The sequence below is a fragment of the Halictus rubicundus genome, chromosome 6, assembly GCF_050948215.1.
Source record: "Halictus rubicundus isolate RS-2024b chromosome 6, iyHalRubi1_principal, whole genome shotgun sequence".
Classification (NCBI taxonomy): domain Eukaryota; kingdom Metazoa; phylum Arthropoda; class Insecta; order Hymenoptera; family Halictidae; genus Halictus; species Halictus rubicundus.
The window spans coordinates 16,789,743-16,816,373 of NC_135154.1; the positions used below are offsets into that span (position 1 = coordinate 16,789,743).

Sequence of the window (26,631 nt, forward strand, 5' to 3'; positions counted from 1 at the left end):
ATCTAAATAAAACCTGGCGAAACACCGACCGCACGCCAGTTCCACGTTCAATCATTCCACGATCACGTGGAAAGGAATTGTTGCCAGTGGGTCCGCTGAAATGCACCTGTGTCTCCTTGTTCATCGACTTTTCGACCCCCCTCCCCCACCCCTCTGTCGCGGCTGTTTAAAAATGAAAACGGCCAAGCTGGAATACCAGGGCGTAACAGCGTGGTGCCGGTCATTACGAGGCGATGAAATATTCATGGTGGCTAACTTGGCCCGCGAACTTTCGCGAGAAACCGACAGGAAGTCGAAGACGGGAAACTGCGACTACGGGATTCGCAATAAAGAACAGAACGCAGCAATAAACTGGCCCGCGGTTACGACGCCCGGCCATCGTTCACCGGATATCGCCCCTTAAGTAGCTTTAAGGGCGAGCCGGCCGTGAACTGCCATAATATGCAAATAGAGATCGCTATTAGCTTCCTTTTACACGAGTTGCCCGCCGACGAATCGCCCCGCGCCGTTTCGCAATCGGATTTACTGCCCTGCGAAACGGCGTTCTGTGTCGCTCATTAGTTCGCGATCGTTTGTTTACTGGGAGATCTATTTTTCAATGTTTCCGCGGCGGGTGTATCGTTGTGAAATTTTTACTCCGGTTTGAAGATGCTTTTCGAAACGCGTGCAAGAATTTCTGCGCCACAGAATTTATTTTTCAGTCAGATGTAACTTCACCATGCGCGTAGGTATTTTTATCAAAACTGATTAAAAAGATGCACGTCTTTAGGAATTTTTGACTAAACGGGCAAATAGAAGTTTTGCTACGATTAAGCTCGTTAGTTCGCGATCGTTTGTTTAGTGGGAGATCTATTTTTCAATGTTTCCGCGGCGGGTGTATCGTTGTGAAATTTTTACTTCGGCTTGAAGATGCTTTTCGAAACGCGTGCAAGAATTTCTGCGCCACAGAATTTATTTTTCGATCGGATATAACTTCACCATGCGCGTAGATATTTTTATCAAAACTGATTAAAAAGGTGCACGACTTTAAGAATTTTTGACTAAACGGGCAAATAGAAGTTTTGCTATGATTAAGCTCGTTAGTTCGCGATCGTTTGTTTACTGGGAGATCTATTTTTCAATGTTTCCGCGGCGGGTGTATCGTTGTGAAATTTTTACTCCGGCTTGAAGATGATTTTCGAAACGCGTGCAAGAATTTCTGGGCCACAGAATTTATTTTTCGAGCGGATATAACTTCACCATGCGTGTAGGTATTTTTATCAAAGCTGATTAAAAAGGTGCACGACTTTAGGAATTTTTGACTAAACGGGCAAATAGAAGTTTTGCTATGATTAAGCTCATTAGTTCGCGATCGTTTGTTTACTGGGAGATCTATTTTTCAATGTTTCCGCGGCGGGTGTATCGTTGTGAAATTTTTACTCCGGCTTGAAGATGATTTTCGAAACGCGTGCAAGAATTTCTGGGCCACAGAATTTATTTTTCGAGCGGATATAACTTCACCATGCGTGTAGGTATTTTTATCAAAACTGATTAAAAAGGTGCACGTCTTTAGGAATTTTTGACTAAACGAGAAAATAGAAGTTTGCAATAATTTTGCTATGCTTAAATCGTGCTTGGAACAAGGTACACGAACATTCTCAGCCCATATAACTGTTTTTCAGGTTGCAAAAATCTGTTCGCAACGTCAAATATGCAGTGTGCTGGCCTAGTTAATAATGCAACCAAAAGCCGCCGAGTCAATGGCAAAAAAGTGGAAAATGTAAAATAGCATTTTTTGTCGCAGCTTTTCGAATTTTATGGAACTACCGTGTAAAAAGCACAGTATGAAATTTAATAGGAATCGATGCGGCTCAAAAGTGTTTGTACACAGAAATGGAGAACGGGTCGTCCGAGTTATTAACATTTCCGATGGTGCATAATGTTATGCACGTAGTGCGAACGCAGCGGTAAAAACCGAATTAAGAGTTTCATTTCGGAACTTCAAAGATTACTGTGCTCGCCGGTGAAATTTATCGCGGAATTGCTGCGTTATAAGCTTTAATGTCACACATTTAAGAGGCAAATGAGAAAGGAACGCGAGGGACTAGAATCTAAGAGGAAACTTTTCCGTAATTTTAAATTGAAATTAAAGCATTATAAGCTCCGCGTAAGTTCAATCTTCTTAGAAAATTGTGCCTCGTAAAAATGAGTTAAGCTATTCGACTACAGTGCTCCGAATTCAGAGCTATAAATACATCGAGCATTATTAAAACATTGTGCATTGGAGAAAAGAGGAAGAGTCGCAAAGTTCCGCCTAATTTTATGCTTCTCCCGTTCTTTACAATTTACACTGGGAAAAAAGTGTGCAGCAATTAAGAGTTTCCTTTATACTTTGTTCCACGATGTTCGGTAGAATGAAATATCGTATTCGTTTTATGCTTTGACGATACTATTGAAGATTATCAGACGCGACAACTCGAAAGCAAGCGGGACTATGACGTCGCGCGAGTTGCAGCTGCAGTTAGTGTCTGCGGTCCGCCATTTAACTGCGCGCCGGAATTAGAAGACAAAGATTAAAAGATAAAGCCGCGCACCTCGCGAATAGTGTGTAAATACTTGAAGTTCATAATGCACGTTCTAACGGAACGGGGGAATTATTTTTAAGTGGTCAAAGAACACCGCTGCACGCGGCAGGAAAATTATTCTGCTAATTTCTGCGAAACAATGAAGCACACTCGTGAACAACACTGATAAAATGTAAACTCTAGCAAAAATTCAACAATTTCCTCAGCGGGTTTGCCGCCAGATAAACTCTCCAATAAACGATACAATTCTCTGATTCCCAATTAATTTTTTAATCTTCCAGCAGTTTTCAACGGGCTTGAACCACGATTCCTATTTCACATCTGCAAAGTTTATTTTTCTGTGCCGAGTCAAACATTACTTTTCAATTTAAAGTCTGTGCTACTGGATACCGGCAAATTTTTATTCACTTCTCGATTTTAATTTTTTAGCGACGAGTCTGTTGAATCTCTCGCATTGTTCACTTTATTTTTATTATTCAAGAAGAATAAGAGTCCGTACTATAATATACCAGAAAATACGAATTCGTTCAATTTTAATGTCCGAGAGTGTTCTATTATTTTCTGCAATGGCTGTTCGTGGTTCCGAGCGCCTCGCATCTGTAGAGTTTATTTCCTCTGTTATTCTTGCGGCGATAAACGAAAATGTTAATTAAGAGTTTGTGTTTTTCTATGGACGAAGAACAATAATCTCATGAGTCCGCCCGCCAGAGAATATATGAAGCCGAGGCTGAACGTTATCTTTAGCACAGTTTAGCCAGATAGACGAGTCGTTTGTCAGGTAACTAGCAAGCGAAACCGCCCCCGGCGCTGTTTTTAATTCATTAACCCCGTTCCTTTTGTAACTTTCTCCGGCGACCGGCCGGCAAATTGGAGGAACTTCGTCATCGCGGCACTCACCTTAATATGAAAATTATGGTCGTCGGCGAGCTGCCCTCCGCCGTGGATCCCCGATGGTTTAACGCGTTGTTAATTATATCCCGTCTCGCGATACTTTCTCCGCTTTGGCGTTCTATTCGCAGTAGAGATCGTCGGGGATGACGTGCATAATTTCGTACGTGGTATCTTATTCGACGCGCACCGTAATTAGTAGACTGCGTCCGACAGCGTTGAAATACGAAATTAATATATCTTCTAACGAAATCTATTCTTAATTCGATATTTTCGACTTATTAACAGACGACACGATTATTTTCTGCCACGAAAAACTGTCTTGCATTCTGATAACATTTTTTCCTCAACAAACGCGCGGAAAAAGTTCAATCTCAGGAATCACCACTTTCAAGGAAGTACAACACTTTTACGACACCCTGTATAGAGACAGTTATCTTTGTGTAATTTCTCCACCCGTTCATAACAATTTGATCATCCGCTGCAGCTATGGGATACGCAAACTCGCGGGTTTACGGTCCTCAACGTTCACAAGCGGTTTGCATGCAGCGCCTCCCAGCGTGGTGTCTCGATCGCGCGGCTAAATATGTATAAATCACAAAGCGGATCGTATCGATCCGGGAATGGATCTCACCTTTCTGAGGCATCCGACGAAGTTGTTGATCCCTTTAGCGCCCTTCAGGGATCTCACCTCGGCTCCTCCGCCCACCAGCAGTCGATCGCTCGCCAAATGTGTGAACGAGCCCGCAGTTTGTCCGCGCGCCGGGTAAATCCCGTCGACGATGGCGGAGAGCTGCAACACAAGCCATAGGGGGCAAAGTTCGTAAGGGCTTTCCGAAAAGTTACGTGTCTACCACCTCCCTCCTCGCCCTACCCGTCTCACCTCCTGTTTCATCCCTTTTGCCACCCACACCCACCCCCCTCCTTTCCGGCGAGCTTAAAAGCGCCGACGACTGAAACCCGATTTCGGATTAAAGTACCGACCAACTAGTCCCGACACGGAGACAAGGTTCGACGCCGAAGGATTAAATTCCGTCTGCGGACCGTCTGAACAACTCCGGGCACGCGCGTGTCAATTTACTTCGGTAGAACTTGCTAACCTGCGGACGTTTAACTGTTTACCGTTGAATGCTCGCTATGTATGACGGTACACGTTTCGTTGTATTTATTTGCGACGGTTACAGTCGGTCCCCCCCAATGGATGGCGCACACTTTAAATCGGAATATCTTTGTGTCAAGCTGAATTATTTAGTTTACTAGTTTACTAGATTTGTGTTGATAAAAATTATGGAAAGATTGCGTTTAGTATGAATTACAAAGAAAACAGTAGAAGTTCATTTTTACAAAAACTTAGAAGTTTATAAAAATATTTAACTTTCTTTATGTAATCCTGTAGATTTTCGGCGAGAAACTGCAAAAAATCCCAGTTTTGATCCTAGGAGATCAGTAGTTCAAAAGTTATGCTTCTGTAGAGTTAAGCGATTTTAAGCGTTTCTGACAGGTAAGGGCGCCGCCATGTTGGTATGTACTCAGCGTCGCGCCTCGTCTAACGAGCCGAGTCGCTAGATGGCAGCGCAAGCACGCCGTGATGTCGATAACGTAGATTTCTCCCTCGCCCCCATACAGACCTAACTCTGACCAACCTCCTCGCGGGTCTGCTCATTGGATGATGTTTGAGTGGATACCAATATGGCGGCGCCCTTACCTTGTAACGAGTCCGTTTCCCGGCGGATCTCGTAACAACGGATTCCTCGCGGCCGGATTTGGCTCGCCGTGCCAGGGTTCACGCAGGATAACGCGAGGGTACGGCAGGGTCGCGGACGGTCGGGCACGGGTGGTTAACGACGCGAGTAATTCAAACGTTCGTCACTGTCCCGGCTTCGCGTTTCGACGGTCGGCGATCGCGGTTCAGGTCTCAGGTTACGGCGGGATCGGGGCCGTACGCGGCGGCGTATCCGGAACGGGGTAATCTCGGCGGGCGGAGAGCCCGTGCCCCAGAGCGGCCGGCGAGGGGCCGGCTGCGGGTGGTTCGCTCTCCGTGGGTGCGTGGGCGGAAGCGGAGGGGTCGGGTCAACGGGAAAGCAAGGTACTTACTCTGGGTCCGGTCCTCGATCGCTCGGCGTTCGGGGCGGCTCTCCAGGAGGACAGGAACGCAGCGGCGTAGGTCGGCGTTCGCGGGTCGCGGATAACTCGGCAAACTCGCGGTTCGTTCTCCGCGGATTCAATCACACTTTCGAGAATCGGCGAACGGCTTCTCGGCGTCGGGACAGCGCGAGTCCGGGCGTATTCGTGCGGTCGGTATCGGCGGCTGGAGAATACGGCTCGGGAAAACACGTCTTATCTTGATGACGGCGGAAAACCGAAGAGGCCGTTTTCCGGTTTGTCTCTCTCGTCTTGCCGGGCGAGGGGGTGCGGTGCGGTACGGTTCGCGGCCGGCTTTTCCGGTGTCGTCACGCATCCGGCGCGCCGGCGTCGCATCATGGCGGGTTCCGGTTCCCGCCAAGATCGGTTCGGTGATACGGGGCTCGCGGGGGGCGCTCGCGGGTACCGGCGGATCTCGGTATCCGTCGGTCGTGTTCGGGGGCTCGGATTCGGGCGCGTGCGGTCAGGAACAGGCCTGGCGCAGCCAGGTCTGTTACAACCTGTCAGAAACGCTCAAAATCGCTCAACTTTACGCGCGCATAACTTTTAAACTACTCATCTGCTAGGATTAAAACTTGGATTTTCGGAATTTTCTCGGCAAAATCTACAGGATTACATAAAAAAAGTTTAAAATATTTCCTCAAGCAAAGTTTAGTCCTTAATTTCTCAGTAACAACGATATAAAATGAAGAGAAGAGCGGTTGAGACAAACACAGAATGAAAACGACGTAAAGAACGGCGAAACCAAACAAGATAAAATCGAAGGAAAGAATGACCAAAACAAACACGCAATAAAAACGACGTGCCCTTTTCAATTGGCAAATCAGTGAAGAAGATTACCGTGAAAAGGGCGAACGTTGAACAAATCCGGTGTTGGAGCAGTCTGTTCGCTTAATCGAACGGTGGTCTTTGCGAGATTCGCGTCGCGATTCAATAAAACAGAGAGGCCGAGCACACGAAACGAATTGCCTGCCGTGACGGTTACAAGTTTCGCCATTTTCCCTCTTCAATCATCTGGATGCTCCTTCTTCATTCGGATCCGTTTTTACATCGATTAGCTCCGCACGAAGACTGAACGCTGCCCGACAACCGCGGATAAAGAAAACCGAGCGCCGTTTTGTGCGGAATGTTATCCCCGTAGCCCGAGCCCAGACTCCTTTTTCCCCGTATCGGCGATCGTTAATTAACGAGGAAAAAGATCGCAGGTCGAGGAACAATGGCTGTCCGTTCTTTCTTTACCCTCTATTCGTCTTCGTCTTCGGGTAACGTTCGGCTATCTCCCCGCGCGTCATAGCGACAAATTAATATCCCGACGTGATTGTTTATGGCCTCCGATGCCTTCATTATGTTACACGGTAATATAATAAGCCATTGTCCGCTGTCCGGGGATATTGGGAGTTAGGGGTGGAATAAATAACGGCGAAATTGAGTCGAGACATTGAGGGAATGTCAGTTCTTGGACAAAAGCTGACGACGAGAGTACCGAAGTGTGTTTGTATACTAGTTTGATCAGTGTCACATTGTTATTAGAGTTACAAATTCTAGTTTTCCAATAGCCGCCGGTTCAAATCTATTTGTACTATGTTCAACTGGAAGGTCAACGCTATTCTCAAAGAGGTAGGTCTAAAAACATGTGTAAAAAATTAATGCGTATACCATGGTGGCATTGAAAAATGGTACAACTCGTTAAACCCTGCAAAAGTGTACCATTTTCTTCTACCTTCGACAACAACCGAGTTGCAATTCGAGCTGCAAAGTTTAGTTGAGAAATCGCAAGAACAGCGTGGATAAAAAATCGTAAATCGTAGGACGAATCGATTGGGTCGTATTCGGGTAAATCGACAAGGGCCACGTACCATTGAAAAAACAGTTTTTCAGCCGCTTGCTGCGGTGGAAGGGGGTTATTGCTCGTCTTGTCACCGGCAGCGCAGGCCCCCATAAAATTCAGCGTTTAGGCGAGGGGCTCTCAGGACAAGAGAGAGAGAGAGAGAGAGAGAGGGAGAGAATGCGGGAGCATCGAGTCGAGTGGTCCATTACGAGTTCACGGCGAGGCGTCGATAGTCGTTATCTCCCCGGTTATCCTGCTCCTTTTTCGGCCCCTCTTTTCGCCGAGCGAGTCTCTTCTTCTTCTTCTTCTTCTTCTTCTTCTTCTTCTACTTCTACTTCTTCTTGTTCATCGTAGCCAGTTTCGAAAGGACTTTGCCTGGGCTTCTCTCCCCCCCCCCCTCCCGACTAGGATAGAGTGTGTCTTCTTCCCTTAGCTACCCGGCCTGCGCCGCTTTTCGTTCTTGTAATTAGACTGCTCTCCAGCGAAGGATGCTTTTCCTTGGACCGCAGCCGAGCAATCTCTTCATAATTCCCGCGGTCTTATCTCTCGGATGTTTCTTCGCGAGCAAACAGATCTTAGATGGAGTGGGCAATTCCGCCGTGATAAAATTAAAGGGGAACAGTTCGTTAAGGGCTCCTACCACCATGCTCTACGGGCCTCCTCTTCGGCTGGCAAACCTGAGAGATGCATTACGATGTTTGCCCTTCCTAGGTCCTACAAGGCCGGATATTCTGGCTGGCACCGATAGAGGGCTTCCCAGACACTTTCTTACCGCCTAACTCGCTCGGTATCATGTTCTAAAACGTGGACGGACCAATCCTGCTCACTCTACACCACTTCCGGCAGCAAGACGCCAAAGATTCGCATGGAATTGAACATCAAGCGGTAGGAATGGAGATTGAACGTTTTCGGGAGTCTTCCTCTGGTGGTGGAGATTTTGAACATTTTTCTGGATGCTTATTCATTCACTAATCTTTAGTATTGCATCTTTAATAAACAGTATTCGATCGAATGGATGAAGTGCCCATCTACTAGACTGTAGATCTTTATGTGAAATAAACATTTTCTGCATAAATTGTAAGCAACAGGAGCCATATAAAAATTTCTTTCTTTTTTTTTTAATAAATGTAACAAGTTGAAAACGTGTTATTGATATTCTCATTTAATCTTTGTGCTATTTAAAATTTTACGTACACATTATAGTTGGTTGAAAGAGTACTCATAATTTTATTAACATTCCTTTTAAATGTCGTTGACTGATCTGTGATATTTGTCTCGGATATATGCGACTGTATATTTCGTTTCTTTCGTTTACATTTTTGATTGATTATTTTCTACCATTAGGGTGACACTGTGCTTATAATAGTTTTCTTTGTTATTTGCCTTACTATTTTGCTAATGTTCATTTACAATTTGTATTCGTTTCCTATACAAGAATCTAGTTATTTTGTTGTAAACGGTATTGCAAAGGTTAATTTTGCTATGTTGAACTTTTGTTGAGGATTTACTGACCACCCTGTAGAAAATGCGAAGCGAACATTTTATATAGGAAAGAAGTTTTAAGAGAAGTTCAAAGAATTCGTGGAGTGCGGGACTTTTGGTCGACTAATGTGTCTGACCATTAATCACTGTTTCTACTAGTATTTTGTAGAGACAGTGGCTCGCGGTATTATCTGTTTCCCATTCATCTTAACACCCTCTGCTTAACGATTTATTTTATATTTCGTGTTTTATTGGTAGTCTGCGGATAATTATGCAACCTACGTATTTTTATAAATTTAATTACAATGGCAGGAATAAATAAAAAATACATTTGCTTCTCAGAGAACCTTCTAATAGATACAAAGAAAGGAGGCTAGAAATTTTCAAAAATATGCGAAATAAAAATTGCCAGCTCTGAAGTGCAGTTGACAATGTCACAGTAAAACTGTAATTGGTATTTTAACGAGTCGCTCGAGTCGCTGAGATGAAAATTCAATAAAATTACCTTTCGTAAGATTACTGAATAGCATATCATAGAGGCATCCGAGCAGAAATAGCTTCCTCTAATTGAAAATAACTTCACAATAATGTACAGTTTCACGAGACTAGTATATTCGCACGATTGCAAATATCCAAGGGAACTGCTTCACAGCGTACAACATTCCGCGTGCTAAACGGCTCAAAAACGTAGGTAAAATAGGATGTAGGCGAAGTGTTGATACGGAGGAATTAGGGCGACGCAGGGCGCTCGTTAAAATCGCCGAGAACGGGACACTGGAACGTTTCACTCCTCTCGGCTTGTGTTCATTAAACATTACCGGCGGAACTTGGCCCGTTCCGCGTAACGGGTTCTTATTAGATAATGCGTCGCGATAACATTCACTCATCCCAGCGGTTTCGACGAACGGACGATCTCAGAGGCTTCTCCCGTCGCCGAATTTCTTGCGCGCTGCTTCGCCAGGGGAAACGGATACGAGCCTCGACCGTGGCTCGGACATTAAAGCGGGCACGTTCAAGTTTATTCAGCAGCCGAATCGGAATCCGTTGTTCTTCGGCGAAACTGTGCGCTCGAGAGGCTCCAGGGTCGCAGCATTCAAACTTGCGCACAATTAAAACTTACACATGCCACAATCAGCGCCGAGCGTGTTGCAAACCCTGCACCCCAGTCAGCCGAAACTTCGCAATGCATACTGTGTGTCTCGCGGATCCTCTCCTCCGAATATATCGTCGTTGTTTCGCAATGATCATTCGCAATGCGCGAAAATGTTGCCAATGAAAAATGTTGTAAATCCTTGAATTTATTTGGGTATTGCGGCGTGGCAGGTAAAAAAATTAGTTTCATTTTTGCGTACATCGAAAATAAAATACTCCAACAATATGCCCACAAAATTGTAGCATCGTATTTCAAAGTATAACAAAGTTATAGCTCATTCAGTCTGACGCGTCAAGGCCTGATGATAGGAATTATTTCATGTTTTTCGAAATTGTTGCAACAATACCCCAGAAAATACTGCACCAATCGAACTGAAACTTTACATACTTCTTCAATACATGTTTGACCATCGCCCTGTACTGCAGTCCTGACAAAATATATATTATATTTAATTTTTACAGCCTTTGAACAACCACTTAAGTATACTCCATTTGAAACTGTATTTTGCTAACAGTAAACTTAATTATTCTTCGATAAGAAAATTTGTGATCATTGCCGAAAAACGAATAAATATACGGGGATCCAGTTTATGTAAATAACTTCTATCGAATATTTATAAAAAATGTGTGAAGAAGCCCAACGATGTGACACCAAGAAGACCAAGTTGAATATTTTGCTGTTTTGATGGAATGTCGAATTGTTGCACGAGTTTCTGCATGTTTTTGGTGAACAGAATTTACAGGACACACCGTATATACATATATACATATCGTGTACAGAGGAGCGATCTTCGCAGACGGAGTTTCGAGCGGGATAAGCGCAATCAGCGCGTCTGTTCATTTCGTAATTACAGGCTGCTACCGTAAGTCCAACTTCCACGCGGCTTTTAAAATATTGTTGAACTTCTGACGAATTATTCTCGTCCCAACCCTCGCAGAGAAGACAGAACCTCTGTTTCGCGGAAAGCGATACAGTCGTGTGGACCGTGGCGAAAGAAGAAGACGTTGTTTGCCGAAAGTTTCGTTTTCCGAACACAACGGAACGAATTTACAGTTTAATCGGAGTTTGGGATTGGCCATTTTATTTCATGTTTTCGCGAGTCTATGGCAAATTTGTTCATGAAATAGTCTACGGAAGCAGTTTTTAATGAATTTTTACCTTGAGAGTTGATAAACAATCTCTATAAAGGGAATTACTCAATTTTTAATATTTCTGTTCCATTTAGGCAATTTTCCATAATTTTCTTTAAACGTATTTGCAATGGTACTTCATCTACATTCGTTGATCTTCTCAGTGCATTTACTTACACAAGCGGCTTAACTTCACCTTGGCAACTCAGAAATCTTTAACTCTTTAGTATATAATTCTGCACATCTTGATGAGAAAAATCGAAAAAAGTTGCCAAAAATCGAAGTGTTAATGCGAGCAACTCACTGGTTCAAAAGTTATGAGTTATATGTACTTATCTATCGATATCAGCGTGTGCACATACCAACAAGGCGACCTGTCAAAACCGCTTAAAATCGTTCAACTTTGAACACGCACAACCTTTGAACTAGTGAATTCCTCGTCTTAAAACTTCGATTTTTGGCATTTTCTCGTCAAGATGTACGGGACTATATACTAAAAAGTTAAAAATTTCTGGGTTGCCAAGACGAAGTTTGACCACACAAGCTTCAATTTAAATTGATCACCAGAAACTCAGAATAAATAATCGAAGGCTACCCAAGCGTTGAGTCTCTCAAGAATTAGATCACCTTTGAGAGTGAATATGAACCTCCTACAAAATTTTGTGACTAAAAACAAAAATCTATGTGTAATGTACCATCTAGCCTGAATCTGTTCCGCAAAAATTCCCACCGCTAAGTTACCTAGTTCCCCCACAATAAATTCGTAAAGACAACCTTACTTCCTTTCCGCAGAATGATTTCCGATGATCCGATCGAGTATTCTCCGGGAACCCATTCAGCCCAGTTCAAAGAAAAAATTCTTGGCAGGTGACTTTAAGGTAAAGCAGCATATTTATACTTTAGGTCCCCATAAAAAGTTATCGGCAAGTTCGATCGGCCTCGCTATCGGCGCGAAAAAGCTCGCTGAGGGACGCGAGGCGGATAGGGACTATCGTTAAACGCGGCTCTTCCGGGACATGTTTACGTTCGCATAATTGTACGAATTTCCACGAACCAATGGGAATCGCAGAGTTGGGGTCAACGAACCCGAAACCGCGCCGGAAGTCCTCGAGTCTTTCCGCGACCCACATTTTACGACGCCATCGGCGTGTAGGCGAAGGGATCCTCGAGGTTCTTTTTTTCTCCTCGGTATTTTTTCCGGCCGTTGTCGCGACGTGGAAAAATGGCTGGAGAACATTTTTCCCCGGCTCTGCTCGCATTAGACCTTAACTGCCATGATTTTGTCGCGAGCGACCGGTATGATCCAATAGACGACACTGAAGCGTCTCAACATTTTGTTAAAATAAGATGAGTAACTTCGCATCAATTTATCTTTATTGGGTGCTGCAACCTGCAAATAGTGTTGTTTATTCTGGAGAATAATTTACGCTAATTATTTTTTTTTATTGCTCTGAGCACGCATTTAATGATCATACTTTTTCCAAAGTGAGAATTCGTCCATTTCCTTTCTTTAGATCTTGCAGATTGTTTCATTTATTTTGCGTTGTAAGACGAATTTGTTTAAAAGCTGGCGTTGCAAATGAAGTGTAACGCGTTGGGATTAGATGGCAAAATAAAAATGCACGAGGTATTATCCCAGGATTGTTAATTTCATTTAGAAAAATCGTTCTCGTGGCCGGCGGTCATCGTCGAATTGCGAAAAGCCGAAATCGTTTTGATACACAATTTCATTTCGGCTTTTCGGGGAGCTTTCCACGATCCGGATTCTACACTTGATCAGTTGGTCGAGCTTTTGTACGCGCACCTGTTTAATCCTCATTCGCGGTGTTTTTTCGCGATTAGTTCGCTGCAATTCGTTGTTACAGAAATATCTCTGTCCAGTGTGTGCACGTGGAACAATGAAAATCTGCTGAGTTGAGTTTGGGTTGTCGTTGGAATTTATTTTAAAGCTCCAATGTTTTAAAACTCTTTAATCCTGATAAATAGCTGAGTCCGAATAAATTCTTATAAATCAAAAATTGTAGGTGGATTTTCAGAAGAAACTGAACTTGGTTGAACTTTTAAAAATTCATTAATTCTGATCTATATATAACAGTTGTTATAATTGATTAGAATCGAATTTTCACTTTAGAAGCGTCCGAGCGTAAATATTGCTGCATCTTGCGGAATCTTCAAAGTGCAATGCGGGCGATCAGAGTGCAACGAGATTCCTGAGTGAAAAACTGGAAAAATTAATACAATCTGAGATGCAAATGGCGAGGCCCGTGTATCAGAACTTGGAAAATACAATTACCGTGATGGCGGGTTAACTTTCGTGTTACGACTAGAGTAAAAAGTTATCGGTTGAAAGGTCGTTCGGCATGGTCCGCGGGAAATTGCTTAACATGATTTACTCGTTGAGCAAGATTTCCCCAAAAGTTAATGCGACTCGTGAAAGCTGACGTCCGCTTGAAAAGTATACGCAATAACAGTTCGCAGTCGACCCCTATCGCGTTCGACATCGACCGAAAAAGTAATCGAACTTTACGGAGAATACTTATGCGTTGGCCGCTGAGTGAAATTTAAATCGAACGATGTCAGCCCGTCGTACAGATTCCAGAAACCCAGGGCAACCTATCCGGATCATTCGTATCAAAATCAAATACCCAAAAATTTCTTTCAATTTTCCTACAATACTATTTAATTTAAGTACTGGATATTGCCCCCTGACATTACTACAATGTCCAAATAATTTATTTAATGTATCAAAAGCAGAAAGGTATGATACTTCAACCCTTTCACAACCTAAAATTTTCACAGTATGTAAAAATAGTAAATGGGTGAAATTACAGCCCGAGGAACGTATGAGGGTTGAAACGCAATCTATAAAAATATATATAACATATCATTTTTATTGTTTCTACTAAAAAAAAAAATAGATTAACGGCATTCGAACATCCATTAAGGTGTGTGAAAAGTTCTTCTGAAAGGAATTTCTAAAAATTAGTAAAAGGTGGCACTCAACACCAGAATACTAAGCATGTTTCCAAAAAGGTTTAAAAATCTTCAAAATAATTTACCAAAACAGCACGCTTCGCATTTCGGTGGCCCACAAATCTCATCGGACGTGAAGCTCGTTCGAAACGTCTTATGGACTTTAATTTCGATACGTCCCAGCAGAAAGCGGCGATAAACCCAATTTTAGAGTATCGATCGGCTGCTGAAAAATGGAGTACGTCCTAAATAATTCAGGCAAACACGACTGCCGATCGAAATCAGTTTTCCAGAAATACCAACCACCGAAAATACGCCGCGAGAGTCAACTTAGGGGAAGAAATGTCGGTTAAGGGGTGACTTAATCGCGTTAACTCTTAAGTGCTACTGCGTTTACTCTAATTACGAAGTGCAGAACCTTCTTAAAATTCTGTATAAATTTGCTCAGATATCTTTAAGTGTATAATTTAAGACTAAACAATCCAAATGTTCTAAAGAAGTTGACAAAATTTATGATACTAGTATTAGTGAAATTTTTTGGGGGTGAGTGATTTTTTGGGGGTGTCGTATATGTTGATGGATTCCGTCGTTGACCAGGAATTAGCGGGTAGAAACCATGCTCGGCGATGGAAAGCAGGCAGAAGAGGTTGAGGGTGGAAACGTATGGGTTGCGGCCGAAGTAAATTACAGCGAAGGGGCTTGCACCCTGGCGCAGTTTACTTGTTTCATTAATTTTCTCTCTTTCTGCGCCGCGTTCCCGTCCGCAATTTTCTAGCTTTCTTTATTGGATACGATTTTCCCTTATTACCATGTTGCGCCCCACCTCGAGCTACTTCTTCCGGAATTCAACCCCTTTTCGCCTTCCAGCAGCCTTTTTATACTATCACGCTGCTCTTAGTCTTGTCTTGCCACCTGCATTACGTTCTTGGTGAGCATTAGCGCACTTTTTGCTTTTAATTTTGATTGCTCTTAGAAAATTTTAACTTTTCGTCGGCTGTAAATTTTATTGAAATTTTACTCCTCAATTGTTAGTACTTTGAAATTCATAGATGTTCCCACTTTGGTAAAATTGACTTCAGTGTCATGATTGAAATAAAAGTTACGGCCACAGATTATTGTACATTTATTATTATTATTATTACTGTTTTCTTGGATAATTAAAAATTTACAAATTCACAAATATACCGTTACAAAAATATGCATGAAATGTTAATGTTAATACGCTTGATCGAGGAGTCTTATTTAACAATTCCCCATTAAAGAATTTTATCCCTCCTAACGAAATTTACATTTTCAACAATTATGAAGCAGGAAATCTGTAAACAGATGTGGGCTTGGTGTAATGAAATTTCCCCCCACCCCAAAAAAAATTTCTACCGCAAGCAAATGTTGCACTGTTTGAAAGATGCATGATTTAGGAATTGCCCCAAAAGTTCAGCAATTCGGGCCAGTAAAAACGAAATAAATTCGGGGTGCATGACTCGATCGATTTCGCGTGATTGGTAACGCGTCCGGCGATTTCGACGCCATCAAATACATCGTTCGGGGTCAGTTTCTTGTTACTTTTACGAGCGCTCTATTCCTCGTCACCGGTCCACCTCTGCCTGGCATTTATCTTCATCTTCCACTTTGTTCGGTGGTCCTCGCGGACCGTTGGCCACGCCTCTCTCTCTTCCCATTCCTCTTTCGCTTTGATGTTCGCGTTTCTCGTTTCTCGTTTCTCGTTTCTCGTTTCCCTCGAACCCTTTCAGTTCGGATCCCTCTTCCCAATTTCCGTGTGCCATCTCCTACGCCGTTAATATGGCGAACCACCTTTGCACGCAGAAACCATGGCGAGAACGCGTCGCTCGCATCCGCGGGATAAGCGGAGCAGAAATCCGCGAGCATTCACGGGAAATCTCTCGCCTCGCGGGGCTCTCGTCTATTTTCCTATTCTCGGCCGAGCGATTGTGCGACCGGCAGTCGGCCGTTTCCATAAAATCGGTGGAATTAATCCGGAAACGCTCGTGTCACTATACCAATTAAAATTACGCCTCTCCCTCAGCTCGTGCTCGATTCGGATACACACGAGGCGCAGAGACCTCGGTGACGTTGTATCTGGTCGTAGTTGTTAAATAAATACTACTTCTATCGCGAATCTTTATGCAAAACGAAGGAGTTCAACACGAAATCATTTCGATCCCTAATTATTTTAACACTAGATTTACGGGACCCGTCGAAATGACGGATTCTAGTATCTTCAATTCACGATTATTGAGATTGCTAACATGGATTCGTGAGGAATTATTTAACAAATTGATTTCTCTAAGAAATGGCTACAGATTTTGATAGATATATTCATGTTATTTTTATAAGGACATGTAAAATAGTATTAGGACCTTGAATAATTTCTCGCTGTTTCTTCAAAAATGGCAATAGCAGTACCCCGTTCGTGGAATTTCGAATGGTAACACACATGCAAGGTAGTAGTGTATCTAACCTTAAATTTTAGTGTATGGTAGTTCACTTTAGTGTAAACAAAGCAATTTTTTCTTAGTTCTGAAAATGTCTACTTTTGTGCCAAATAAAGTGTATTTGCGGGGAATTTTATTGCACTAGTTTATTCAAAAGAAATCTGCAGCTGAAGCACATAGAATTCTTGTTGAGACTTATGGTGACAATGCTTTGTCGGATACGACATGCAGAGACTGGTTTCGACGCTTCAAAAATAATGATTTTGAACTTGAGGATAAAGAACGTTCTGGCGCACCGAAAAAATTTGAAGACGAAAAGTTGGAGGAATTACTCGATCAAGACCGATGTCAGACGCTAGCAGAACTTGGAAAAACATTACAAGTAGATGAGCCAACTGTTTCAGAACGTTTAAAAGTTTTAGGAATGATCCAGAAGCAAGAACATTGGGTACCGTATGAATTGAAGCCGAGAGACTTCGAACGGCGTTTTCTCACGTGTGAACTACTGATTCAACGGCAGAAAAAAAAAATGTTTTTTGCACCGCATCGTGACTGGCGATGAAAAGTGGATACACTACGATAATCCAAAGCGTAGAAAATCGTGGGGTAAGCCCGGCCATGCATCAACATAGTCTGCAAAACCAAATATCCATGGTTCGAAGCTTCTTCTCTGTATTTGGTGGGATCAGCAGGGTGTAATTTATTATGAGCTGCTCAAACCGAATGAGACTATCACGGGGGAGCGCTATCGACTTCAATTGATGCGTTTAAGTCGAGCCTTAAAAGAAAAACGGCCGCTATACGAGCAGAGACACGTCAAAGTGATTTTGCTACATGACAACGCTCGGCCTCATGTTGCAAAACAAGTGAAAACCTACCTGGAAACGCTTCAATGGGAAGTTCTACCCCACCCGCCGTATTCACCTGACATAGCCCCTTCTGATTTTCACCTATTCCGTTCGATGGCACATGGCCTAGCTGACCAGCGCTTTCATTCTTATGAAGAAGCTAAAAAATGGATCGATTCTTGGATAGCCTCAAAAGACATGTCGTTTTTCCGACGCGGAATTCATATACTGCCAGAAAGATGGGAGAAAGTGGTCGTTAGTGATGGGCAATACTTTGAATGAAATGTTTTTGTTCCTTATAATTTAAATAAAGCTTTTATTTTGTAAACGAAACAGCGAGAACTTATTCAAGGTCCTAATAATTTTTAGTGCTCCGCAAACCTAGTGTTAATAAGCTGGAAATAATGCAGAATTTTCGGAAAAGTGTTTACAACTTTTCTGTTGCCGGTAGATTCTCTTGTTGATAGATTATGCGAATTCCGCCGCGGGATCTTAATTGCCTTAAAATAGCTGGCGGATCCCAGAGGGCGTCGGCGGCTTTGAAGTAATTTTTCGCCGGCTACCACTCTTGATATCCGCATCGCGATGCTTCGGGGCAAACCGGATGCTCAAAGCGGCGGTCGTTCTTAAGGAAATGGTGGAAAGCCAAGCCTGACACGTCTCGTCTGCGCTTGACTGCCTTCCCGAATCTCTGCTCTGCCCGTAAAAAAATCCCTGAAACGCGGGACAAGATGACAGTCCGTAATTGCGTAACTCGTGGCCCTCCGCTTTTTCGCGATGGAAACTTCCTGGCACCGGGAAATATTTTCTGTACACCGCGATGAAATCCTTTAAATCGTTGTTCCTTAAACGTTATTTTGTACCTTTACTGCTCTCTTCATTATCTTTTTCTTTTTTTCTTTCAAAAATTATTGTTTTGTCAAGGGAACTATTTGTCATTTAACACTAGATTTACGGAGCACTAAAAGCGGCCAGTTTGGATGATTTTATAAAAATACCAAGAATATATTCAGCCAGACTTTCAGCAGGCTTTTACTATAATATATGTTCCAAGGAATAAATGTGTTGAATGAATTTCCTATAAATGCATTTGTAAATTAAAGAACATAAAACCCGTCATTTATCTAATGTTAAAGAACAGTAGAACATTTCTAAAATCGTACCGTATCGTGTCCAGTTAATTTTCTGCAGCATATATTTTCTTGTCGAACAACAATTTTTTATAGCACGGTTATTGATCTGATTTCCCTTCTTTTAAAAGCTTCTGCACTTTTATCTCCTTAATGATACTTCGTTCTGTACCTTCTAATTAACTATACAGTGTCCAATCAGCACAGACGACGCACAAAGTAAGGGGATCCGATTGACACCGAATATCCTGAGAACAGTTCGGAGTATACACTGTAGATGCGTGATACCCTGATTGACATATCACTGATTAGGGTGTACAGTCCAAAGATGGCTGGCTAAGGGATTGCACGTTTGATTGGAGTTTAATAGTCCATCAGACTAGAGCTTAGGCGTTCCTCAGTGTCCGCATACATGTTCGAACGTGTGCCTGGAGAGTAAACGTCCTTAACATCGACGACAAGAGTCGGGCATGAGGTCTTCAATAAACATCTTGACCGAGGGAACCCATTAAAAGGCGACTGTGCTATTAATCTGGCTCGTCCACCCTGATAATGGTCCGCGCTCTACTTAGTTCCTATGGAGATACGGCGTGAATGCCGAGGTGCTCCTGAGTGCTGTTGTGCAGCCTCAAACGGGCTAAATGTTTAATAGCTCATGTACTGTTTAGAGTCTAATAGCCCTGCCACCTGTGCTTTTGTTGGGGCGAGCTCTATCGTCCAAGGATTTCTACTTCTGGCGGCGGAGTGCTATGAAATCTATTGGTGTTACTTTCTGGCTGGCGTGTTCCTGATGGTCATTGTTATATCCGCAGACGGAACTGTGTACTTCTCGTCCTTGCATAGAGTAGCGGATCAGGTTGGTCTAAGAGGATGCAGGCTGGTCCCAGTTGAGTTCGATCCTTGTGTATTATTCCGGAAATTGGGATATCTGTATTTCAAAAATCGGTGAAGTGAATTAGAACTGATAGTCAATACGGGAAAAAATGTAGTGGCTAAACTTCACTTCAGGGAACCAGGAATTTTTCGCTTTTTTTGAACGTAATCCCGTAGATCTCGGCGAGAAAATATTGAAGATCCAAGTTTCAATCCTAGGTGATTAGTAGTTCAAAAGTTATGCGCGTGTAAAGACGTGCGATCTGCAGCGTTTTTGACAGGTAAGGGCGCCGCCATTGAAACAGGGATATTTATATTACAAAAATTAGTGAATTGGATTAGTACTGGTTGGCAGTCAATTTTGGAAAATATTCGATTCTCGATTCTCGAGCAAGCTACAGAAACTGTTGATGTGCAATTACTTTATTTTAGCAAGAAAAATTATAATCGAATGCAAATGTATGAACGGTAGCACTATTGGTTCTTCGTGTAATTAATAGAAATAAATAATGCAAATTTGATAATACAGTCAATTTCTTCTTATTTCTAAATTGTGCTGTCACTGCATTGACTTTTATATACTCAGGGATTTTTCAGATTGACAATATGCAAGAAAATACGTGCACTGGCCAAGATTTATGGATTTTATACGTTCTTTATAGAATTCTTTAAGGGTTCTAATAAATTCTGTCCTTTTCCCGATCGTTGTAGAACAATTTACGAATGCAAGAGCGTGCGCAGAGACGCGCAGTCCAATTATTTTCGCACACTTAAGCGAGAAGTATCCGCGTCCGTCGTCCGCATAAAACATTTTGATATTTCTCCCTGCGAGACAGCGTGCTTTATATCACGTCGGAAAATATTTCTCAACAACAATTTCTCGTCGCCTCGATCAATTACGAGCTTACAGGTTTCCTCCGATAAAATTCGCATAAATTCCGCGCCGTTTCGACGACGCTTCTCCTTTTCCCGTGGGCCGAGAGATGTTTCGCCCTTTTTTTTTTACCCCAGTGATTTCGCCGGTTTCCGGACCGGCCGGTAATTTACGATCTCGTTAAAACCGGTGGAAATCATTTATTTTTCGCGCGACATGATCTACGAACGTTCTCAAGGAGGTACGTCAGTGACGAAGAGCCCCGTGGAAAGACGAGTCGCGCGAATAGATCATTTTCGTCAGGTGACTGTTATTATTGCGTATAATGAGTGCCGAACGACCGTTCTCCCCCGAATAAACCGACGGGTAGATCGTTAAAATCGTGAAATCCCGTTACGCCATTAATTCTCCGCGCGTCGTTCCCGCGGTGTATTAATGAATCGGAAGAATTAAACGAGATGAAAATACATATGCAGTAGTCGGCGTGCAAACTGCGAACCGGGGATCGTCCCGATCGGAGCCGGATATTTACGGACCCGAGATTTTCAATGGTGTCGCGAACTTCGCTGATCGAACGTGATTAAATTTCTAACGACTGTATTCTAATTTGCCCGAACGCGACGGCCATCTCGATCAAATTCGTCGATCGCGTCACAAAACACCGAGTCTTTCCGACGAGCTGCAGCTGATTGCCACTTATTTCATTCATTTCGTTGTCCTCCGACACGTATTTTCAAGCTGAAACATGGACTGTCGCCGTTATTTTATTAATAATGTTTCTAGCGCTTTCAGTCCTGCAGTGTTCAATTCGTTTGAATTATAAATTTTAGCGATCAATTGTTCGATCTTGACGTAAATTCGTTCGGTTATCTACTTTACGATCAATGGATTATAGAATCGTTGACTATAATTAATAGCCTGCGGATATTAATTTCAAGATACAGGAGTTACATAGATATTGATTTATTTTCTAATTAAGTCCAATCAGCTGGAAATAGTACAATATTTGTATACTCTTTATATAATTTTACTGTTTTAAAATCCGCAGTAATTAGTTTTCATTCAGAAAGAAGTTTTAATGAAATAATGGGTTTTGTTTGCGAAAAAACGGCTACAGCAATCAAATCTTCGGGGGACACACTTCGTCACACAGAGTTCGGGTTCCGGCGAACGGTTTCGTGGAGAAATGTCCCGATCACGTGATTCGAGGGTTCCTTTCAAAATTCTGGGCCACGAAGACGCAAGAGATTCTCTTGGAACGGGGAAATAGAGAAATGGAGAGAAGGAATGGCACTCGGTGGCTTTCTCGATGAAGAAAAACCAATTTCAAAGGGGATCTTAAAGGTATTTCGGAAGAACGCGAGGTTCCACGAGAGTTCGGGCGCCGCCGGTTCAAACTCCGGCGAAAAATTAATAATGAAATACTATAGGAACGGTCAGGGTCGAGAGTTCTGAGGCAACTTCTCCACTGGTTTAATAAACGATGACCGTTTTTCGTGGGATCCTACAATCCTGCTGTGTGCTTGTTTCGTAATATCATTTCCGAACAATACACACATTGTTTGTCCTATTCTGTTCTAGACTAGAATTACCTGTTGCGCAAATACGTTTTAATTCCCGTACGAACGTTCACAGAATTTAATGGACAATCCTAGGTGAAGTTGCGTTTGTCAAATCAATTCTCGTAACATTTTAAAACGACAATTAGGTAACGACGCAGTCAGTTAATGATAAATATGCAAGATTCTATGACATAGCTCAGTTAAATAATTTGGATTGTAAATTGGCAGGCTTGAGACATTTAAAATGTTCTACAAAATCATGGCCTGTTTATAAAGTGACTCCAACTAATATTTGAGCGTGCTTCAAAACAGAAGAACTTTTTCAAAATTTCGTCAAACCACTTGGGTCTTTTCAAGAGTTAAATAGCATGTGAAAGAAATTTTTGAAAAATTACAACAGATCGAAATCACAAAGAAAATACATTTCAGAACATTTTCGCTAAACATTGTCAAGTCGTATGGTCCAATTTTAAAAATTCTCTTCTCTAGACTCTCTCTATACGAATAAAAAGATTGTGTTTTGTTTCAGTTACAAAAATTCAAGTTGGTGTTTTATCCGGAATATTGACTCTAAACGTAGAAGGAGGCCATTAAAATATTGTTTAGGTTGGCGTGGAGGATCTTCCGTGCCGAAAATGTATCGACCCATCGCCGGCAGAGATTGTTCGGCCATTTTCCGAATTTTCGTCGCAGTCCGAGGCCCGATCGAGGCGAATATCGACGAGGGAACGCGGAAACGGTATTCAAACCGATTTGCAGGAAAATATGAGACTGCGGAAACAAGGACGCCATCGCTATCCCCCGAATATTACGGAACGTATTCCTCTGATCGTGATTTCTATCGGGCTTTTGTCATTCCGTGGCTCGGAGGGTCTCGGGAATACAAGAAGGAAGACCGAACTTTTTCGTGCCTCGAAGAAATCGCGGCCATTTTTAACAGGATTCTCCTCGTCCGTCTCCTTATGTCCGCGAGCTCCGACCTCTTACCCTTCAACTGCCCTACCTTCGGGACACGGTTACGAAAAAGCTCGAGACACTTCCACCGACTGTTCTACCCTTTCTTCGTTAACTCACGATTGGCTCCGACGCTACACTCACCTTTGATAACGATTATTTCGCGCTCGAGTCTATCTTTTCTGGGTCAACTGCGCTCGATATGGTTCACGGTTGGATAGTCTCAAAAAAAAAAAAAAACTAGGCGAACAGATCGAAAATCTGATACCGTGGGAACGAATACTAACTTCGTCTCTTATCGGATAGCAGAAGCCCTACGAAGGGCGAAATCTCTCGGGGTATCTTTTCTCTTTGTTATTTTCCTTTTTCTTCGTTTTATCCCGATCCTTTCAGTTTGTGGAACATCGAGGTGAGGCCACTTAGGAACACGCACCTCTTTTAATATTTAGTTGTTTATTTTATTCTACAGTGTCCTCAATTTTTAGGTACCCAGGCGAAGTAATTTAAGAGCTCACACTTTCTGTAATACTTCATTAACACCAGGTGCTTTACGGAGCACCAAAAGTGACTATTCTGCATAAATAAAAAGAATGTATCTATTTAAATTTTGAGCCGGTTCTTAAGTAATATGTACCGAAAGAAATAAATTTGCTGAATAATTCCCCGTGGTTGCAACTTTATAATAATCGTGAATTAAAAATATTGGAACCCGCCATTTTGACGGATGCCGTACTCCTAGTTAATTTCATCCCTGTTGTTTTATTCTTTTCTACTTTGTTTGACTATGATTTTGTCCAAATTTGTGTAGTATTGAACTTACATGTACGTTTTTAAATCTCGTGATTATTTGAAGCCATTTAGGAACGATCACGTTTTAAAACGATATTATTGATGCTTTTCTAAATGAAAATGACACGGTCAACCAAAATTGAACGATCGCTGCATACGTAATAAAGCTAACCACAGTGACCCATCACAATTTTCAATTTATTGACAATTCTGGTTGCGTTTACTATTAATATTTGATTATTCTGACGTATATTTGTCCATAACTCATCACATATTAATTTCGGGTAATTTCAATAAAAATCCAATAATTCGTGCAACACCGTAGAAAACAACAAACTCCGTACATAAATCACAACAATTAATTTCAATAAACGAAATGGAAAATTGTAGACATTTCTAAATATTTTCAGAACGAAAGAATCGGATTAAAATAATTTTCTTGAAAGATAAAAGGAGTTGCTAAAAATGCTACGTTTGTAGAACTGGAAAGTCGAAGTAGTACATATGTGATAAAATTCAGTATATTAGCGACATAACAGACATTTAAGCGTCACGAAAAATTGACAGCGAAGCTGTAGTAGCGTTTCTTTTTTTCATAAATTTCGTTCGCCCAGGTCCCATTTCGAAGCGTGCATTTAACAGCACGGTGCAAGTGGGACTCGTATCTGTTTTATATGCGTCAGAAATAATGGAAAACATTGTATTTCTCGTGTGAAAAAAATGGCAGCATTTTTTTAATCTATTTTTGCCCCGACGCGACGCTGCGCGAAACAGCGCTCCTATCGACGTATCCGGAAAATATGTCAAACCGATATTCCAAACGGCACGGGCTCGATGCTTTTAACACGCAATTAATTGTGCCAAGACACTGAGGAGGCCCCACCGATCAGATTAATTAAAAATTTTTGTTTAAAACACGCTGCTTTAAAAATATTACTCGTTAATGATACCGTACCGATGAAGTATGACGCTACATTTACCTTGTCAGTACACTGCGAATCTTTCTGCAAAATAAAAATTTTCTGAAAAATAATGAAAAATGTATTTCTTCTTCTAATAATTTTAATCTAAAATATTTTAATTCTACTGAAATTTTACTATTTATATTTCTATCGTTTCGTATTCATTTTTGTATTAGATGTATAAAATTATACACATTATAATAGTATTTATTATTCTCATTAATGTTTTCATAATGTCAGAATCTTTTGGACAATATTTGTTGAATGAAAGTGTATTGAATGTTTCTTGGAATTCAAATGGTATTAAAGAAGGCTACTTGAACTTGATTAAATTCGTAGACTGTGTTCACGTGTGCAGCATTAATGTCACTCGCTCGCCGGCAAAAATGTGCAGTAGGTAGTCGAGTAAAAAGAGAACGAACAAACATTCGCGAAACGTCTGAGTGCATTTTAAATGCGAAAGCGTTTGCTTTAAGAACCGCTACAACGCTTAACCCTTGGCTTTATCGATTTCCTGTCAACGATTGCATCTAGAAGTTCATTCAATATTTCTTTCACCCCACCACTCGCTCTTCACTGAACGAACTCTGACTTCTTTTCAGTATTAAAAATAGCTATGCAACTACTGTAGAACGCTATTTTTCCTTTCTTAAAAAGTAGCTTTTCAGAAAGCTACTATTTCCACCAACACATATTCATTAAACATAAATTTCCATTTTCTTTTAGGGAATCGTTGACGAAAAGAAAGTTCGAAAATGTGTAATGCTGCGAATGGAATCGCAGGGCAAGCAGTTAACTGAATAACAATAATGAACTGTTTTATCTAAAAAAAAATGGTAATTGGTTTCTTCGATAGCCGGTAATCGTTTTCCGTGACTACGAACCATGTTTGCGTCGCAATTATCAAGATTTTTCCCCACGCAATTATTGGTTTCAATTACCAGTCCGTGAATTGATACATCGGGAAACGGCGCTTTCATCGGCGTTTACGATCGTTGTCTGTTTTTAAACGGATGTTTCTCGTATCTAACGGAATATTTGTACTGTGTTCGGGAACACACATTCTGCACGTGACGCGCAAAAAGAACAGGAGGCGAGAACGAACGAATAGAGAGAGAGAGAGAGGGAGAGAGAGAAAAGCATTGTTTGCTCCGCTCGAAAGTAGATGATTCGATATCCAATATATCGATAGACAAGTCGCTACTCACCTTGCAGAAGGTGGTGATGGGGGAGAGCTGGAACAGAAAGCAGAAAGCACCGATCAGTCGTTGGAATCCGGCTGGGGGGTAGCACACATATAAATAATTGATGTGGAACTTCGAAAGAATCGAATGTACACTGCTGATCAAAAGTTCAGGTATACTCACGATTTATTGATTAGCCGTCTGAACGAGGGGATTCGTCCGACCTGTGGCCCCCTCTTTTATTTTCAATACCTTACAAATATAGAACCCTGAAATGTTCATGGACAAATACTCCCTTGCCACGAAATATCGCTGCCTTGCGCACGCGAAAGAATCGTAGTTTCGAGCTTGGTTGAACTTCACCTTGGCAACCCAGAAATTGTTAACTTTTTACTATGTAATCCTGTCCATCTTGACGAGAAAATGCCAGAAATCGAAGTTTTAAGGCGAGGAAGTCGCTGGTTCAAAATTTATGCGTGTCTCAAGTTGAGCCATTACACCTTGTTCTGGGACAAGCTGTCTCGTACAGTAATTAAAATACAGAGAATCATATACGGGATCTTGAAAAGAAGGTATAATCCAAGTTGGTTGAGATTAGGTCGTCGGGGGGGGGGGGGGCGATCACGCTTGCAGTTGTACATTATCGACATCAGCTCGGAATTCCTCGGCTTAAAACTTCGGTTTTTGGCATTTTCTCATCAATATGTACATGATTATATAGTAAAAAATTAAAAATTTCTGGGTTTCGTAGGTGAAGTTTAGCCTCAAGCTTTAACTCTTATTAGTTATAAGAAATTGTGGACTAAAAGAACGTCACTCCCTTTGCGTATTAAATGTCGGTG

At 41.9% G+C, this 26,631-nt stretch overlaps 1 protein-coding gene across 5 annotated transcripts in view; it reads right to left on the minus strand.

Annotated features, from left to right (window-relative positions):
- Positions 1-26,631, minus strand: part of Nrx-1 (neurexin 1) — a 479,861-nt gene that overhangs the window by 198,724 nt on the left and 254,506 nt on the right. For all 5 annotated transcript variants that reach the window (XM_076789038.1, XM_076789039.1, XM_076789037.1 and 2 more), the window contains 2 exons: positions 25,814-25,840; positions 4,087-4,245 (listed from right to left, as the gene is read on the minus strand). In XM_076789038.1, coding sequence (XP_076645153.1) covers positions 4,087-4,245; positions 25,814-25,840 — 186 coding nt within the window. The remainder of the gene's footprint in view (positions 1-4,086; positions 4,246-25,813; positions 25,841-26,631) is intronic.